This window comes from Bicyclus anynana, chromosome Z (genome assembly GCF_947172395.1).
Source record: "Bicyclus anynana chromosome Z, ilBicAnyn1.1, whole genome shotgun sequence".
Classification (NCBI taxonomy): Eukaryota; Metazoa; Arthropoda; class Insecta; order Lepidoptera; family Nymphalidae; genus Bicyclus; species Bicyclus anynana.
This window is the reverse complement of record NC_069110.1, coordinates 19336610-19355648: the sequence shown is the minus strand read 5'-3', so window position 1 is coordinate 19355648 and position 19039 is coordinate 19336610. Positions and strand designations below refer to the sequence as shown.

The window sequence follows — 19039 nt, the reverse complement described above, 5'->3', positions numbered from 1 at the left end:
TCCCCCGGACGGAGACGAAATACCCCCTACAACTTGCGATGAGATTTGTTCTCAGTTTCTTCACAAAAAGAAGAAGAAGGGAAGGTCCCGATTCTATAAGTAACATTGTAACCCCTTCCTCAAACGAAGCTACTTGACTTCGATCACAGAGCACATTATTAAACTGACTTCGATCATAAATTTAAGAGTCGCAATACTTTTGGATTTCTTTTTATCTTGCCAATCTAATAATCTATTTCTTCGTGTAACGGAAAGTACTTTTTTGTCTATGTCAAAATCAATACATTCTACTCTATGGTCAAACGAACGTCAGTAACTGTCAGTGTCATTTGAGTTTGACGGTCAAAGATCAATACGATTTATATTTTTAAATTTTAATTCAAAGATTACAGTGTATTATTTGTTTTAATTCATAATCATACCTTTGTATTTGTGAATTGGATAGTTTGTTTTTGTAATGTTGTACGTAATTATATGTAAATCCCTAAATAAAATCAATTCTTAATGTATTTTGTAAATTATCCTTTATATTCATAATTATAAGTACAAGGAGTCCTATGTTTTGAAGAACAAAATGTCTCACAAATATAAAATGGGAGATAAGAAATCTAAACAGAGTGTAAGTAAAGTAAAAAAAAAAAATAGAAGCTTCTAAAAGACGAGTATTTTGTTCAATTCATTTTGGTTTGTAGAAAGCGGATATTGCTAAACAATTCGACTTGCCCGAGAGGCAATCGAAGATCACTTCGTTGCTAAACCAAGCTGGGCAGGCATATTGTATTTGCCGATCCTCCGACAGCTCCCGGTTCATGATGTAAGTATTATACCGGCCGCATACACTTTTTTTCTGTATTCGTTCTCCGAATCTGTTTTCCGTGTTCGAAAAATCGATTGGATGACATCAATCTACAATACACGTACGTTTTTTTCCGAACGAATCAAACTCGGCTCGTACGTAACGAATGTTTAGGGTAATTCTATTTGTATGCTGTTCTTGTATGTCACAAATACTATATAAAGAAAATACTGCACTCTTCAATACCTTCTATTTATGTCAATTAAGTTACACAGATGAGTTCATTTCCGCGCGACCGAACTATAGTAGAGTTAGGTACGGACTGCAATAGGTGACATTCTGAAAATGCTGATCCCACATTCTGTATATTATGTTGCATTACATAAGTGTGTGTACAAATGCGAGCCTTTGCAACAGTATACATTCTGTATAAAGACAAACGTAAAGTCTGCGGTAATCTCACACAATCACATATCAGATTAATTGTGAACCCAATGTCACAAGTGCCTAGAAAGATTTATTCTATCTTATGTGGTAAACAGTTTTATTGTAACCTAACCTACTTCTTAGCTGATTGTTCTATGTTGAACTATAATTTTTTGGTATGACCAAAAAATCAATGGAAAAATCAGATATATTTTCCCCATGTCGCCCGCATATCATGGGAGTGTCATTAGCAAACCTGCCAAGCTATAGTATTACATAAATATATTTTTCTTGCAGAGCTTGTGATTCTTGTGAGGAATGGTATCATGGAGATTGCATAAATATATCAGAGAAAGAAGCTAAATTTATTAAGAATTATTTTTGTGATCGCTGTCGAGATGAAGATTCAGGCCTGACAACAAGATTTAGGCCAAAGAAGAGAGAAAATGACGCTGATTCAGGTAGACCTAAAATACATTTCTTATTTAAACCTAATGCGGCAGCCACATTCTAGACATTGAAGTCCAGGTGACTGCATTGACAGATAGATCAAGGCTTTGATTTAATTGTAGGAAAAGATGATAGAAAGAAGAAACGCAAGGAAAAAGATCACTCGGAGAACAAGTCATCAAAAAAACCATCTAAAGATGGTTGCGGCGAGTGCGCTGGTTGTTTGCAGACACATGATTGTGGCCAGTGAGTTAAAATTAAACATACATGTATTTGTAAGAATAAAAAGAAGAATAAAAAATAATTATTTATGATTATTTTTTTTATTCTTTACAAGTTAGCCCTTGACTACAATCTCACCTGATGGTAAGTGATGATGCAGTCTAAGATGGAATCAGGTGAGATTGTAGTCAAGAGCTAACTTGAAAAAAAAAAAAAAAATAATAATAAATAATTATTTTTTATTCTTTTTTAGGGTTCCGAATTAACATATTACAAAAAAGGAACCTTTGTAATTCCCATCGCGCACATTTAAGTTCTGTCTCTTTTCTCCTAATGTACTGGACCAATCCAATTGTAATTTGGTACACATATCAATTCTTGTGACCCAAATACAGGGATGTATCGTGAATATATAATTTGAATATGGGGGACACTTATGGGGGTAAGGTGAAAAGTGGAAAAAAAATCTTTTACTAACTTCATTGTGTGATACATCAAATGAAGGTATTGATAAAAATATTTTAAAACAATTTTTTTTGGAATTTATAAAAAAATAGCTCTCGAATTATTTAAACAAATAGACGACAATTGATCAGAGGCGAACAAAAGCGGCTAATTGACCGCATTTCATTGAGTCGCATAGTAAAAAACGAAAGTTATTTAAACAAATAATACCTGAATATACATATACAATGTCGAGTTGTGTGTTTAAGAACATGGAAAACTGTATATACATAAATATATAATGGAATTATACACAGATTTGTGCATGTGTGCGCTCAGTGGAGTAGCTAAATTCGGATTACTTTATGCGGTGATTTTGTAGGCACGTAACATGTCAAAAGTATAAAATGTTGTTGGGTCTATGCATATCTTTGTGTTTCAGTTGTGATGCATGCAAAGACATGTCCAAGTATGGTGGCTCCAACAAGCTCAAACAGAGGTGCCGACGACGGTTGTGTCTCAAGAGCAAGAAATCATCTAGGCTGTCAAGGTATCCTAAGTTTTGTTTGTTTTTTGCCTACCTTTGTTGAAGTTCATAGGGAATTCTTATTAAAACTTCCTTATTTCTTGTAGTGATAACATCTTATAAATAGGCTAATTGACACTTTTTTAAATGGTCTTAAATTTTCTAATTTAAGGAATTTTCTTCTACTAGACATAATTTTTTTTTAATATTTTTCAGACGTTTATTATAGTGATGTCACGAAACAGTTGAAATATAATGTCATGGCCGACAGGCGTTTAGGCTCGTATTTACAAAAACATATTTAAAAAACTAACATTTACACGTCTCGAAAAATATATTTTTTTTTAGTCTAGTAGAACGGTAATGAACTATATAAGACCATTTAAAAAAAAAAGTGTCAACTAGCCTATTGTCAGCAGCAGCCGCACAAAGAAGAAGCACGAGCGCGAAGTGTACGAGGCCGAGGAGTCCCTCTCGCACCTGCAGACGACGGAGCCGCGCCAGTGTTACGGGCCGCAGTGCACGCGCGCCGCGCAGTACGGCTCGAAGTACTGCTCCACGCAGTGCGGCATGAACCTCGCCACCGCCAGGATATACCAAGTGAGCGTCTGAACTGCAGAACTGTTGCACACAAATGCTCAATACGTCACAGTCTTATAAATAAAAAAAAAAATTGCCTTTATTCTCTGACTGCTGAATACATATGATACACTTGATACTATTACTTAATTTATACACCAGAGCAATCAGGTTGTCCTTCGACATAGGCCTCCTCCAGAATATTCTACTTTACTCTCAGACCAATTATAGAAGGACCTGTATCACACTCATAGTCACGAACAAAATTGTCTGTCATTTTCTGAAGAAAACGAGCTTAGATTTGGTATATATTTTATACTAAACTAGAAGTTTTTGCCCGTTTTTTACACAATTCAATTACACAAAAAGGTATTTTTACGGAGGTCTTTAACCGACGAACACGATTACAACTATGTAACATCGATAGTATAGAGACAGTTTTTATAATCGCATTAGATCGTTGATCATATACTTTGACAGAAAAGCAACGTCTAGCGAGGCAGGTCCTATACAATAATTGGTAATGGTCTAAGACGCTATATATATATATATTAGCGTCACAGTCTTAGAAATTCACCAACAAAAAAGTCCGTCGTTTTTTGAGGGGAATCAGGTAAACTCACACATCGAAAACATTTAACACCATTAAGTATATTCTGTATCCATACACTACACACAACTATATAATTGATTCGCAATACACACGCGTAATTTTCACACAGACTAACCAACGCATCGCTTAGACTATCCACAGAATATATACATAGAATGTTCGATTACTTGATCGATCTTTTGCTGTTCCGTCAAAAGAATCGATTATTTTTAAAAATCGTTTTTATTACAAATTTGATAAAATTATGGTAGAAATACTTAGAAATGAAACGTTACTCCATCTTTTACTAAACTGCAAGTTTTTGGCCGTTTTTTGTGCCATTTAACTACACAAACCGGTATTTTTAGGGAGCTCTTTACACAATGAAAACGGTTACAACAATGAAACACCGATTCTATAGCAACAGTTTTTATAAACGCGTTAGATCATAGATTCTTGATCTTTGACAGAGGGGTAACGGTTTACGAGGCAGGTCCTTTCTTTTTAATGGTCTAAGATCACAGTACTGTACTTGCCAACTTTGTAACATAACCATTGTGCGCAGGTGCTACCACAAAGAATACAAGAGTGGTCGTTGGCGCCATGCGTGGCGGAGCAGCAGAACCGCAAGGCGCTGGAGGGAGTGCGCAGCAGCCTGGCGCGCGCGCAGGCGGCTCTGCGGACTCTGGACAAGCAGCACGTTGAGCTGGACAAGATGGTCGCGCGCGCCAAGGTCGCCACCATAGTGCTCAGTGATGATAAGGTAATGCTGATACACAGTACAAGAGTGGTCGCAAGAGTTCGAGTGCGCGGTGTGCCGTGTGAAAGCGGTTTAACCCACTTGACGGACGTTGTTTGGTGTCCACAGGAGGCAGAAGACGAGACGTCTATGTACTGCATCACGTGCGGGCACGAGATCCACTCGCGCACGGCGGTGAAGCACATGGAGAAGTGCTTCGTGAAGTACGAGGCGCAGGCGTCCTTCGGCAGCCGGCACCGCACGCGCATCGACGGCCAGAGCATGTTCTGCGACTTCTACAACCCCAGCAACGCCACCTACTGCAAACGGCTGCGGGTATGTTGGCCTTCCTTTTTTTTATTCTTCGCAAATTAGCCCTTGACTACAATCTCACCCGATGGAACGTGATGACGCAATCTAAGATGTAAGCGGGCTAACTTGTTCGGAGTGGGGTGAAAAAAAAAACGCTGGTGCTATCTGTGTAAAAATGACAAGCATGTCAAAATGTCATCATATGGAAAACATGCAAAGATGCAAATTCATTTTCAGAAAGTGCGTTTCATAACGTTGTATGACATACGTGCGCTTTGATAATTACAGCCTCTGCTTCTTTACTATAGCTCTCGCCTTTGGCTCGAGCTGCAATATCGCCTCAGCTGTATTTTTCAACTTACCGCACTTATATCATAATGTACTATTATATGTTCCTAATGCCGGGTCTTAGACATTAATGATGATGGCTATGGCATAACTATCAAAAAATTTCAGGTGATGTGTCCAGAACATTTCAAGGACCCTAAAGTGAGCGACACCGAAGTGTGCGGATGTCCGCTAGTGCGGAACGTGTTCGAGTCGAGCGGGGACTTCTGTCGCGCGCCCAAGAAGTCCTGCCTCAAGCACTACCAGTGGGAGAAGCTGCGGCGCGCTGAGATCGACATGGAGCGCGTGCGCCAGTGGCTGCGGCTCGATGAGCTGGTGGAGCAGGAGAGGAACATCAGGCTTGCCATGGCCTCCAGGTATCATCAACGTTTTGTTGATTTAATTTTTTTTTCTCTTGTTCCTTTGTCTATCGGAGATCAGGACCATAATCCGATTAAATGACTTTTTAGTATGTCGTTTCGGGCTCTGATGTAGCGTCCCTCCAGGAATGAGTATATACTACTGTACTATGTTGGCCAGTCGTGTTCGTTTCAGGCGGAATTTGCAGTCCCTGACGTCTAACAATTTGACAGCCAGGTTGTTTTTATGGCGCTCAAGTCTCTGTTTGTAGGCCTCTAGTGACCTGTCTATTTCCTCCTTAACAGGTGAAATGTTAAGATGTGTATGTGTTTCTGCAGTTGTTGATTTAATATGATGAACCTATTTTAAGAAATTAAATATCACGTGTCTCAAACTGTGAAGGAAAACCATCGTGAGGAAATCTGCATACCAGAGAACTTTCTTACTTCTTCTTTCTTTCTCTATTTATTCTCTGCGTGTTTGAAGTACCAGTACCAGATATTTTTTTGAATTTTAGACGGCCTCCGTGGCGCAGTGGTATGCGCGGTGGACTTACAAAACGGACTTCCTGGGTTCGATCCCCAGCTGAGCAGATTGAGATTTTCTTAATTGATCCAGGTCTGGCTGGTGGGAGGCTTCGGTCGTGGCTAGTTACCACCCTACCGGCAAAGAGGTACCGCCAAGCGATTTAGCGTTCCGGTACGATGTCGTGTAGAAACCGAAAGGATTTTCATCCTCCTTCTAAAAGTTAGCACGCTTCCTAGTATCTTAGACGGCATCATCACTTACCATCAAGTGAGATTGTAGTCAAGGGTTAACTTGTAAAGAATAAAAAAAAAACCTCTGCGTGTGTGAAGTCTGCCATACGCATTGGGCCAGCGTGGTGGACTATTAGCAGAACTCCTGTCATTCTGAGAGGAGCCTCGAGCTCAGCAGTGAGTTGAATATGAGTTGATAATGATGAAGTTTGACTAGGTCATTAATATAAAGATGCGATATAGAGGGCACAATTTAGGATCTATTTACAAAAGAAATATTTTTTACTCTGAAAATATTAATTTTAGAACACATGTTCCTTGGATATTTTTAATTAATTTTCCTTAAAAAATATAACCCTAGAGTTATGGGAAATACTCCCGAGCACCCTGTATAACATTGTTTCTTGTTTACAGAGCGGGTGTACTGGGATTGATGCTGCATTCAACATACAACCACGAGGCCATGGAACGTATCACGAAGGCCAACGAGAATGGCAGTCTGAAGGAGACTTCCTGACAGGAGTCTGCCTCTAACTCGTCAAAGCCTTCCGCTAAGGCAACGGCGACTGTCACAAAAGAGGAGTAAAATTGTATTTTTCGCCAAAATTGGTCATTTGACTAATTTTTACCCGACTGCCAAGAAGGGTTATGAATTTATTGACTTATATGAGACTTTCGCTCAGACCAATTATTGTATAGGACCTGCCTCGCTAGACGTTACTTTTCTGTTAAAGTATATGATCAACGATCTAAAAACTGTCTCTATAGAATCGATGTTAAATTTTTATAATGTTTGTAGTGTAAAAAATACCTTTTTGTGTAATTGAATTATGTAAAAACGGGCAAAAACTTCTAGTTTAGTATAAGATATATGCAAAATCTAAGCTCGTTTTCCTCAGAAAATGACTGACAATTTTGTTTGTGACTATGAGTGCGATACAGGTCCTTCTATAATTGGTCTGAGAACTTTCGGGAAAATTAAGTAAATATCTAATAATTTATATATGAATAATAACGTGTCTAGTTGGTGTCGCGCCACGCGCAATGTAGGGTTCCGTAGGTTAAATTAACAGTTCAAATCCTTATGATGCACAAAAATACCGATTGTAATACACTATAGCATACACGAGAACAAATCATCCTCACTTTACCTCCACAAAAACCTCGAAAAAAGAATTCCCATTTCGTAATATACTCAATATAACATCTCGAACTTTATCACAAAGTTATTCAGTCCTACAGGTCGTTTGATAATAATTATTACCACTCGGGTAAACTGTGCCACAATTTTTTTTTAATTTTTAAATATTTTCTTGGCTGCAGAAATTCAGGCTTCCTTATAAGAGGAAACATCCAGTAGGCCACACCTAGACTATATCTAGAAGGCCACAAACCTCCTTAATCCGGCCCTGTCGCAAAATCGATTTGTAAAGGGCGTCTGGAAACTATAAACTAACTTCCTGTCAAATTTCAAGTTTGTAGCATTCAAAATGAAGGACTTTCATACAAACTTGCCAGAGCCTTTAGATCTCTTTAATCCGGCCTTATCGCAAAATCCGTTCTTAGCGGATACTCACTAACTATGGACTACCTCCCTGCTAAATTTCATGTTTGTAGGTCAAGCGGGACTCGAGATTTATTGACCTTTCGCATTTATACATATATTTAAGAAGAGTTTTGTTAATTATTTTATCATGGTCGTAGTAAAAGTATTGTATGCCACTGCATGTAATTAGCCATTGTAGCGCTCATAGAGTATATCGTTAGTTGTTTTGATTATTATGACTTTTATAGGCAAAAATTTGCTACCTTTGGTCATATTTGTTCTAATTTAAAAAATTAGATTAATTTGATGTCTTAAACGTATATTATGTAGAAATGTATATAGTGTAATCATTTATTATGTAACTACTGTATGTCCGCGACTTCGTCCGCCCTTAGAGCTCCTTAATTAGGCTCTATTTCAAAACCCATTCTTAGTGGACACCTACCAACTATTATCTACCTCTCTGGCAAATTTCATCTTTATACGTCTAACGGTTTTCGAGATTTCGTGATGATGACCTTTCGCATTTATGTATTAAGTCTAGCGAACGCCCGCAACTTCGTCCGCTTGGAAATTACGTTTAAATGCGAAAGTAAGTCTGTCTGTCTGTCACCTTTTCACGGCCATACCGCTTAACTGATTTGGATGAAATTTGGTATAGAGATAAATTGAACCTCGGAACAGAACATAGGATACTTTTTATCCCGAAAAAGTCCATGGCTCCCGTGGGATTTGTAAAATTGCCATTTTCAATCTCTCTTCGCGACAAAAAGTTACATAAACAACCTTTACATATTTATATTATGGTCTCATTTAAAAAATTAAGGAAATATTCTTTCTTTTTCTCTATATCTATACTAATATTATAAAGAGGTAAAGTTTGTAAGTTTGTAAGTTTGTCACATTTTTTAAATGGGGTAATCTTCGGAACTACTGGTCCGATTTTAAAAATTCTTTCACCAGTAGAATGCTACATTATCGGGGAGTGCTATATTTTATATTGGTATCATATATATTAGCCGAGTTATCACAGTTTTTGTCATACAGGTCGGACTGAAAATCCTCTTAAACTGACTTATTCGCATGCGCTGCCTTAACTATTGTGTAAAATTGAAATTAATGTACATAGACTTTATGTATCTTTAAAAGTTCTACAAAAAAGTCCGCGACACCATATATCTATCTTCTATATATTAGCAGATATAGTACCTTTTGTGTTTTAAAAATTATTAATTTTATATACTTGGGTTAACGTCATTATTTATACAACTAAACTTTAATCCTTATTAAAATAAATTATTTAATAATCACCAGGATATTATGGAGATACGATTTGCCCTTTACAGTATGTTAATTAGTTAAATAGTTTCGGAGATAATACGAAATTTCTAAAAGACGCAGAAATTCCGCTATCTGACGCCCGGCGCTTTCATTTACGTAGTTTCCGTTCCCGTGTGAATATGGGGATCAAACATAGCCTATGACACTCGCAAATAACGTAGCTTTCTATTGGTAAAACAATTTTCCAAATCGGTCCAGTAGATCCAGAGATTACCTCCTACAACCACACGAACTTTACCTCTTTATATTATTAGCATAGAAGTCTCTATTTCTCTTGGTCATACCACCACTCTCGAAGGACTGGACCGATTTTGCTAAGGGTAGGAGTAAGATAGAGAAGTTACAGGGTAGGGTAGGGTACGGGTAGGGAAGCGTAGGGGTAGGGTAGGTTTAGGGCCGGGTTTAGGGTAGTGGTAGGGTAGGGGTAGAGGTAGGGTAGTGGTAGCTTGAGGTACGGGTAGGATAGGGAAGTGGTAGGGTAGGGGTAGGGTAGGGTAGGGTAGGGGTAGGGTAGATGTAGGGGCTGGGTAGGGTAGGGTTGGGGTAGTGGTAGGGTAGGGGTTGGGTAGGGTAGCGTTGGGGTAGTGGTAGGGTAGGGTAGCGTTGGGGTAGTGGTAGTGGTAGGGTAGAGGTAGGGTAGGGTAGGGGTAGTAGTAAAGTTGACATCGAAATTTACGCGGACGAAGTCGCGGGCGTCCGCTAGTATAATATATAGAGAAAAAGAAAGAAAAACAAATAGATACAAATAACATAAAAATTATTAATAAAAAGATATAATGCAAAAAATGTACTATGTATAAAAAGTGTTACCTACTTTGTTTTGTATAAAAAGTATTAGAATAATTATCTTACGTAAATGGGAAATAATAAAAGGCTTTTTTATTTTTTTTTTCATTTTTTTTTATTTTATTATGGTCTCGTGCCAAGTTTCATTTGAATCAATTCAGTAGTTCCAGCGTGATGCCAAAAACAAATGTTTTTAGCATTAATACTAATATTTTCAAAATATATTCAATGGATATTAATATATTCAATGGAATTTGACCTGTTACAGTTTTATTATAAGTATAGATAGATTGTTTTGATGCATGCTAATTATGTAATACCTATTACTAATAATAATATAATTAAAGTATTATATTTAGTTTGTAAGGTTCTATGTGGAAATAAATGGCTATAATAATATTATTTTTTAATCACACCAACATTCTTCTTCCGGATTAATATGTTCTTTGTTAAACTATGGCAGAGTAAAGATATATAAAGAGTATTCTGACTCGATCGTGTTTTTGAATTAGATATCTACAGCCGCGCGGTACGTAAACATGTGAAAGGGATGCCTTATAATAACATTTGCCAACTTTGTTTTCCCATTTAGTTTTGTGATTGTAAATATACTTTTTTAATACAAACAAAGAAAGTACTTTGTAATTGTAGTAAAATAGGAAGTGATCAATAAAAATGCGTGTTGTTATATGATTGGTAGATTGAAATAAGGCTGATATTACGGTCAATGACCTCGAAGTATTCATATAATTTATTTTGGTGATGCCATCTAGGTATTACTAGGTATTACTTCCACACTACGTAAACAAATAAAAAAGCGACCAAGTGCGTGTCGGGCCACGCGCAGTGTAGGGTTCCGTAGATTATGTTAGCACTTTAATCCCTTATGTAATGCACAGAAATACCGATAACGATACCCCACACTATAGGATAGACGATAAAAAATTAATTCTCACTTGGCATGTAGGGAAGGAACCTCAAAAATTTTTTTTTTCTAATTTTCTTTTTACCACTTTATAGACGTACTTATATTAAATACATACTCATCTTTCTAGTTTCAACAGACTCTGAGTTATCTTACTGACAACTTTATCTTTTTAAATATCAACGGAATTAGTATGCAATATTCGATTTCTAATTACGTTTTTTACTTTGGTGGGATATTACTCTTTAAATGGCAATTGCTCATTAGCCGTTATAGTTATATTATCCTACTTTTGTGAATTTTTCAGGTATCCATAAACAACAGTTTAGCCGGTAGAAGGTGGGGACACATGACTCTAACAAAAATTAGCTCTTAAAAGCTTAATATTTTACAAAATCAAAATATGTTTGTATAAGACAACTTACAACTTTCAAAGACCTGTCCACACTATGAAATAAATAAACAAAAAAACTAAGTACCATAAAAAATTATATTTTTCAAGATTTTATTGTACGACTTTGTCATTTATAATTTACATATTCATCTTAATTTACAGCTTTCTAGTATTAATAGTCTCTGCGCTAAACTGCGGACGGACGGACTGACAGACGGACACGAAGAAACTATAAGAGTATCTTGTCCTCTACGGAATAGTAAAAAAGATAAAGCTGAAAAAATATAGTACTTACTACATGCCGCGAGTGCGAGGTGCTCTCGTATGAAGTCAAACTACTGTATTTACTGTGGCTATGGTCTCTTGATCGCGCCTCACACCGCTGAGTGTGCGATACGATAGGGCAGTCAAACCATGTGATGCCGCAATAAGCGATAAACCGGTTTTTTTAACCGACTTCCAAAAAAGAGGAGGTTCTACGTGCGGTAAGTCGAGTCGTCTAAGTACGAGCGGTGCGGCTGTATGTATGTCCAGCGATAATTCCGTCATTTATAGACCGATTTTGAAAATTCTTTTTTTGTTTTGAAGGGTTTGATTCCCATTTTTTTCATGTCAGGATCTGATGATGGCATCCTGGTCGAGGGGAACTTTCGAAAATCGTAGAGACGGCTAGTGCGTTTGTTTGTGTTTCCATAAAGTAATTTAAACCACTACAATTTTATGAAGTTATTACTTATTGTACGACTCAAGCCAGGATTTTAGTCCTACCTTTCTTACCTTACTTAAATACCTCGTGATCTGGACCCACGATGCAAGTTCCTAATTAATTATAACTTTTGATGAGGCCGTCAAAATAGTAATGTAGAGTACATTACTATTTTGAAGGCCTGCGTGGCGCTGTGGTATGCGCAGTGGATATACTGAGATCCTGGGTTCGATACTCGGCTGGGCGGGTTGAGGTTTTCTTAATTGGTCCAGGTCTGGCTGGTAGAAGGCTTCGGCCGTGTTTACTTGTAAAGAATAAAAAATGTACAAAGATGGATAATGAAAACTAGTTTTAGGAGCTTTCGATTTTCATGACAACTTGACACATCGACTGAGATATTTTTAACGAAAAAAGGTGACCGCTACGCTGAGACGCTATAACTGTCTGAGTTATAAATTTATACTAATATAATAAAGCTGAAGAGTTTGTTTGTTTGTTTGATTGAAAGCGCTAATCTCAGAAACTACTGGTCCGATTTGAAAAATTCTTTCATTGTTAGATAGCCTATTTATTGAGAAAGGCTATAGGCTATATATTATCCCCGGATTCCTACGGGAACGGGAACCACGCGGGTGAAACCGCGCGGCGTCAGCTAGGTTATTATACGTTGGCAAATATTTTTAATTTTCAAAATTTAAAGAATACCTAGACAGACTGTTATGCAGGTGATTTCGAAATTGAGTTTGAATGAATAAGAAGTCGGTTAATTATTGTTTTTTGTTTAAGTGAAACCTTTTAGCGGCGTTGTGGCCTTTTTTGGGACAAAAGTTACAAACTTGCGTCAGTCAGGACACGTGACTGAGCAATTTCGCAATTGTACTTTTTCGTAATTTTACGTTTCGTAAGGAACTCGTACAAACAACGTGAGTTGACGAAAGTTTAAAATTTGTTACCCATTTGTAAGGAATGGATTTCATCACATTTTTAACGTGACGTCTTATATTTCGATGGAGCTTCAAACTCGAAAAAAGATGTCGTCATGCGTCGTCCCCTCGCTCTACGGTTGCCAACTTTTTTTATTAGAAATAAAGTATATTTTGGTCCATGAAGATTATTAAACAGTATTTTACGAACATTTTCTTTTGAAAAACGCAGTTCCATCAGTATTTTCTTAAGACGTTTTTTTTTTATTTACAAGTTAGTTGACTACAATCTCACCTGATGGTAAGTGATGATGCAGTCTAAGATGGAAGCGGGCTAACTTGTTAGAAGGAGTATGAAAATCCACACCCCTTTCGGTTTCTACACGGCATCGTACCGGAACGCTAAATCGCTTGGCGGTACGTCTTTGCCGGTAGGGTAACTAGCCACGGCCGAAGCCTCCCACCAGCCAGACCTGGACAAATTAAGAAAATATCAGTCTGCCCAGCCGGGGATCGAACCCAGGACCTCTGTCTTGTATATCCACCGCGCATACCACTGCGCCACGGATGCCGTCACAACCTTTTGGAGTCATATATGACCTCTGACGTAGTCATATTTAGTTATTAAGCAGTCTATGTATCTTAAGTATCAATAAATCTTTGAGGATGTTTTCCGAAAGATTGCCGCAAAGCTTCGTGACTGACGGCTGGAGATATGATTACTCACTCTCTCATTTATTTATTACTTCTTTTTTTTTTAAATTTTTAACAATATAAGTATAAAATACAAAACATTATTAAAAATTTATAAAAAAAAATTCACCCTCCCACTGCGGGACATTTGAGTGTCCAAGAAACCGGTGGTCAGGGCTCCAGAGTGAGGAACCTCCTCACAATACGCGCCGTCTCAAGAATCACTGCCTTTTGTATCCGACTCTTGATCCAACAGTTAAGCGAAAGCTTCTTAAGGTGTTGGTCGAAGCTTTTCGCTATAAGACCATTGACTGAAACAACTATCGGAACAATAATATTATGCACTTAATCAAATGCACTTTATACTTCATGTACGGTTAAGGGTCTGTCTTCTATCCGTTTACACCTGCTATCTTCCTTAGTCACCACAGTCCAAACATATTATTTCTCTGACAACAAACAACTCCCTACTCGTAGTTCCGATGGGAACAAAATTTTTTTACAAGGCTTTTTCTGGAAACTAGCTTTAAAAATAAAAATAATAAAATATAAAACCACGTCTAATATGCTTTGTTATCGTCTTCTTAGCCCTGTCAAACCAAGCGATCAACTTACGAATGTATCAAAAAGCTTAATTAATGAACACACCTTAATTTGGTGAACACACCTAAATTCCAGACATTGTATCAAAAGTATAATAAAAAAATCAGGTTCTATCGTTTCATTCAATGATTAAACTCAGATCACTGGACTATATTGTGATCGATATTAAAATAAATAAAATAAGTCTTATTTACTGCTGAATAAAAAACGTTAACTATTATAAAAATAATGTAAATTTATGTTCAAGCATTTTGAAAAAGCGTAACAAGCAGTGAAAGCTTATTATGATCACAACACGTAACGCGTTTCTTCGCCTTCCGTTTTATTAGTGTGAGTCTATCTTTAATCCCGGTCAAAGCTTTAATTTTGGCTGAAGAGAAATGAACTGAAGTATACACGTTTTCTTTTCTTCCTCTCCTTTCCTCATTCTTCCTCTTACTTTCGAGACTCGACCCTCTTTCTTTACTGAAAAAGTGGCCTAATGGTAATTTAACCTTCTCGTCACGTTGTTTCATTTATATTTAATACCATCATGATGCTAACGCGAATGAAGTCTAAATATTTTTTAAGCTATTGCATAGCTTCCATCGCAGGCCTTGAGCGCGGGGACCGAATCCAGAAATTCCGTAACGAAAAAACCTCACGCTCCTCACTCCGACGGGCACGGAGGTGTGGCTTAAAGGCCGTGCACACTTCGTTAGCGTGATATAGGACCTGGAACATTACTGTGAAAACGCATTTTTCATAAATCAGCGCCACCTTGTATCGGCTTTAGAAAACACACATACCAGTTAGTTTTCCAGAACTCATCGGGAGGATATTACTATAGTCTAGCAGTTACGGTCGATTTGTTTACAAAACTCCATTGACAATAACGTCAAACGTATTAAAAAGTATACAATTGTAATTGTATTTACGGAAGATAGTGTACCAAAAAAAATCATGAAATAGCAGCTTTAATTGCAAAATTGCAAACGGTAATGAAAACAAAATATCATTGACAGACAACAGAAAATTCAACACATTTGTACCCCCTCTCAGTGCTGCCCCTAGCGGATTTTTTTAATACCTTTAGAGGAAATTGGCTCATTGCAGCAAGAAGTGTGGCAGGGAGATGTAATCTTCCCAAAGTTATTTGCCGCCGCATTGGTAGATGTCTTTAAGCTTCTGGACCAGAACGAATTTGGCATCAACATCAATCAATAAGTTCGTAATCACTCAACTACCGACGATGTGGTCATTATGGCAGGGACTCTGGATGACCATAGTATGCTTAACGACCTCAGCAAAGTTTCTCAACGTGTGGGCCTATCACTGAATCCGCAACATCTTTACTTCTAAAATTCCTCAGTGCCTAAAGACGAAAGTCTTCAAAGAGTGCGTGTTGCCAGTGATGACTTACGGATCCGAGACTTGGTCGCTAACTATGGACCTTAAGAGAAGGCTCAAAGTCAGTCAGGCGATGGAGCAAGCTATACCTACTTGGAGTTTATCTGCGTGGTGAGCTATACCTACTTGGAGTTGATCGAATCAGAAATGAGGAAATCCGCAGATGACCCAAAGTCACTGACATAGCTCAGCGAGTCGCGAAGCTGATGTGGCAATGGGCAGGCCACATAGTTCGAAGAGCCGGTGGACGTTGGAGTCCCAAGGTGCTGGAATGGCGACCCCACACCGGAAAGTGCAGTTTTGGTCGATCCCTCACTAGATGGGCCGAGGGTGTACATCGAGCGGGTTGCAGGGAGCCGCTGGTGGCTCGAGACCGTTGTGCTTGGAGGTCCATGCAAGAGGCCTATGTCCAGCAGTGGACGTCTATGGGCTGATAATGATGTTGATGATGAATTCATGTGATCATTATTGTTTTCTGAAATATAATTTGGTTTCCGGCCGGGACGGTACCCAGTAAGAAATATGATGGATAATTTTCGGGTTTGTCACTGAGATCTCTTCTCATGACCGGGTTCCCGCAGAGCATATTATGTGATAACTCGGAGTAGTTGTAATGAACTTCCAAATCGTAAATTAGAAATTCAATAGAGCGATTGACATTAATGCCCTTCTCTAGGAAATACTCCCTCAGCGCCCACCTCGTAGTGAACACGGCGGTCAGGACATTGGACACAATGGCCGCGTACGCCACGAACAGACACACGCCGCCCCACGCGCCGACGCCGGGGCTGCGGACCAGCAGCGGCCGCCTGCTGCCGAGCAGCAGCGTCGACGCGCAGTGACGCATGTCCCACACGTTGACGACCAGCACGACGAGGGGGCCCAACGGGAACGCCTGTATATAAAATGTCACCAGCGAAAATTGTACTACGAGAGCCATGTATCTGCGATTCAACGACGCCTCGTTGAACTCTTTCAGCTTGTATTCCCGCTCCCAAAAAGGAACTGTTTCGTTCATTTTTCTAGCTTCATTGAAATCCGTGACCATTCTGCACACGTTGAAAGCGATCCTGAATACCACTTGTTTGATAATGAGCATCACTGACAACAACAAACCCGTTTCGAGAATACACGTAAAGGGCCAGCAATATCTTCTGCAATCGGTCCCTGTAGCCCAAAACGACGATGACCACGGAGTTCTGATGTAATTGTTGATGAAGATTATAAAAACCCGCAGCGGAACGAAGTCGTTCCACTGGCAGCGCGCGCGGTACTGCAGCTGGCGCCCCACCGTCCACGCGTAGTATGCCATGAATGAGTACATCAGTGTGAAACTGAGCTCAAACTGTTTTTTCACTAACGCCTTTTCGTGCGCCTCGTAGGACTTATGATTCTCGAGATCGACCAAAATGTAGTAAAAGTAATATAGAACAAATTCGATGGCCGATATGACAAACGTATATAAAACTTGAAATAACCCCATAATAATATAATCTCTGTACTTCGGCTTTTTTTCTGTCGTTTCGAAAGAATTAGAGAACCTGTCATATTTAATTTTAAGTTCGTCCATTAGTATCAATGATCCTAAAACACACATCACGACGTGTATTACAGGCGCTGCAATGCGAACACATTTACGTATTCCGCTCTCGTCGTATTTGAGCGCGGTGCGGACAGACCTCCTCGGATTGGTGTAGTCGATCTCAAACTCCGGCCGCCTGGAGGTCCTGTAGTACGAGTCGTGACCGCCGACCTCCCACATCCAGTTCAAGACGTACTCTTTTCTTCTCCACAACGTCACAAAGGCTATCGACCACGCCATAACGAAATAGCCGAAGTAAATAGTGGTGGGATGGTCCACGTAGCTGTTTACTTTCATCGAATAGCAATAATCTTGTATCGGTCTTTCATAACATCTAGTATATATTTCCCCGTAACGAAGAGTGACATTAGAGTCACATTCTGGGCACATATTTAATCCTCGCTTCACTTCGCAAATCAGCCTCTCTAATTCGTTTACCTCTTTGCTGCAGTGTTGTGTGTGCCGCATGGCCATGGAGGCGACGCCGGCCGCGGCTATGAATATCAGTGCAGTGTTATAGAATTCGTAAAACGAGAAATAAAAAGCTATCTTTGGTCCGAAGTACTCGTGTATCAGCTGCAACGGTTGACTTTGAAATAGATTATGGAGACCCGACCAGTTGTAGAACAATATCTGACGCCCGTTGGACGTAACGGGGCTTTGTTTGGGATAATAGAAATACGGACCGTCGTGGAGCATGTAGGCATCCAATATGATGTCCTGATGATCCTTTTCAGCAGTCGATGGAGCCCGTACTGGTTCACGTAGTCGCCGAAGGGCAGGTGACGAAGGATTTTGTAAACTATAATACTCCTCTCGTAGTTAGAGTAACCGTCGGGTGTAGTGTACCTCCTTCGCATTATTTTTATCCACTCCATTTCGTGATTTTTATAATATCTAAATCGAAATAATCTGTTAAATAGTTGAAGTATAACATTTTTAGTGCCAGATATCATCAGTTGCATGCGATTCTCCACAAAGAACCTTCTCACGGCGAAAACTTTTCCATATTCAGTCAAGACATGGTCGGGGGCATGAACTTTAATGAAGCACAAATGTTTGTGGACCGTCATGAGGCCCGGCTCGATCTCTATCTCCAGGCCCGTGCGCAGGATGTTCGTGACGAAGTCGAGCTTCAAGCGATCGGTGCGCGACGTCGCGTCGTCATGCACCACCAGCACCAAGTCGATGCGTCTTACTTCGTCACGAAACGTGCCAAACAAATGTATTGTTTTTTCGATTTCCTCGAGTTGAACTATTACTTCTTCTTCTTCTATTTCTTCTGTTACTTCTGCTTTAGCTGAATTTTTGTCTTCAATTTCTTTTTTTACTATTTGCTTCGGTACCTTAACTGTTTCTTGCATCTCCTCCTCCTCTTCCTCCTCTTCTTCCTCCTCTTCTAACAACCGGAACTTGACTTGGGTTGCTTTGTCTAGATCATTATCTTCGCTCAGTAATTTCAATTCATGCATACTACTCAAGTTGTTGTCGAAAAATTTTTTGTTTAGGGCTTCTGGCTGGATAGTTTTAAATCTTCCACATTTTACCGTCTTCATTCTTAACCGAAGTTCCATGTTATCTTGCTTCTGATAACTCATTGTTGTCAAGTAATTTATATCA

At 38.9% G+C, this 19039-nt stretch overlaps 2 protein-coding genes and 1 pseudogene across 4 annotated transcripts in view; 1 reads left to right on the top strand and 2 right to left on the bottom strand.

Moving 5' to 3' along the window:
- LOC112052913 (locomotion-related protein Hikaru genki) overlaps positions 1–19039 on the bottom strand; it is a 361983-nt gene that overhangs the window by 285438 nt on the left and 57506 nt on the right. The window lies entirely within an intron of this gene.
- LOC112052909 (CXXC-type zinc finger protein 1) lies at positions 316–9897 on the top strand. Of its 2 annotated transcripts, none has more exons than XM_024092152.2 (10): positions 316–619; positions 693–814; positions 1520–1683; positions 1795–1918; positions 2781–2888; positions 3281–3464; positions 4601–4798; positions 4904–5110; positions 5543–5790; positions 6946–9897. In XM_024092152.2, exons 1-10 carry the CDS (start codon positions 575–577, stop codon positions 7046–7048), a joined length of 1503 nt encoding a protein of 500 aa, XP_023947920.1. In that variant the 5' UTR covers positions 316–574; the 3' UTR covers positions 7049–9897. The 2 variants fall into 2 exon arrangements, with proteins under 2 accessions (XP_023947920.1, XP_023947921.1); XM_024092153.2 differs by having other exon boundaries at positions 317–619; positions 3284–3464; positions 6946–9894.
- LOC112052907 (anoctamin-5-like) lies at positions 16292–19017 on the bottom strand (annotated as a pseudogene).

Bases quoted from the DNA above. Each gene is read 5' to 3' on its own strand.
- LOC112052909 (XM_024092152.2), top strand. From the start codon at position 575: ATGTCTCACAAATATAAAATGGGAGATAAGAAATCTAAACAGAGT. The intron at 2,889-3,280 runs GTATCCTAAGTT...GCCTATTGTCAG, and splicing joins AAATCATCTAGGCTGTCAAG to CAGCAGCCGCACAAAGAAGA. The intron at 5,111-5,542 runs GTATGTTGGCCT...AAAAAATTTCAG, and splicing joins CCTACTGCAAACGGCTGCGG to GTGATGTGTCCAGAACATTT.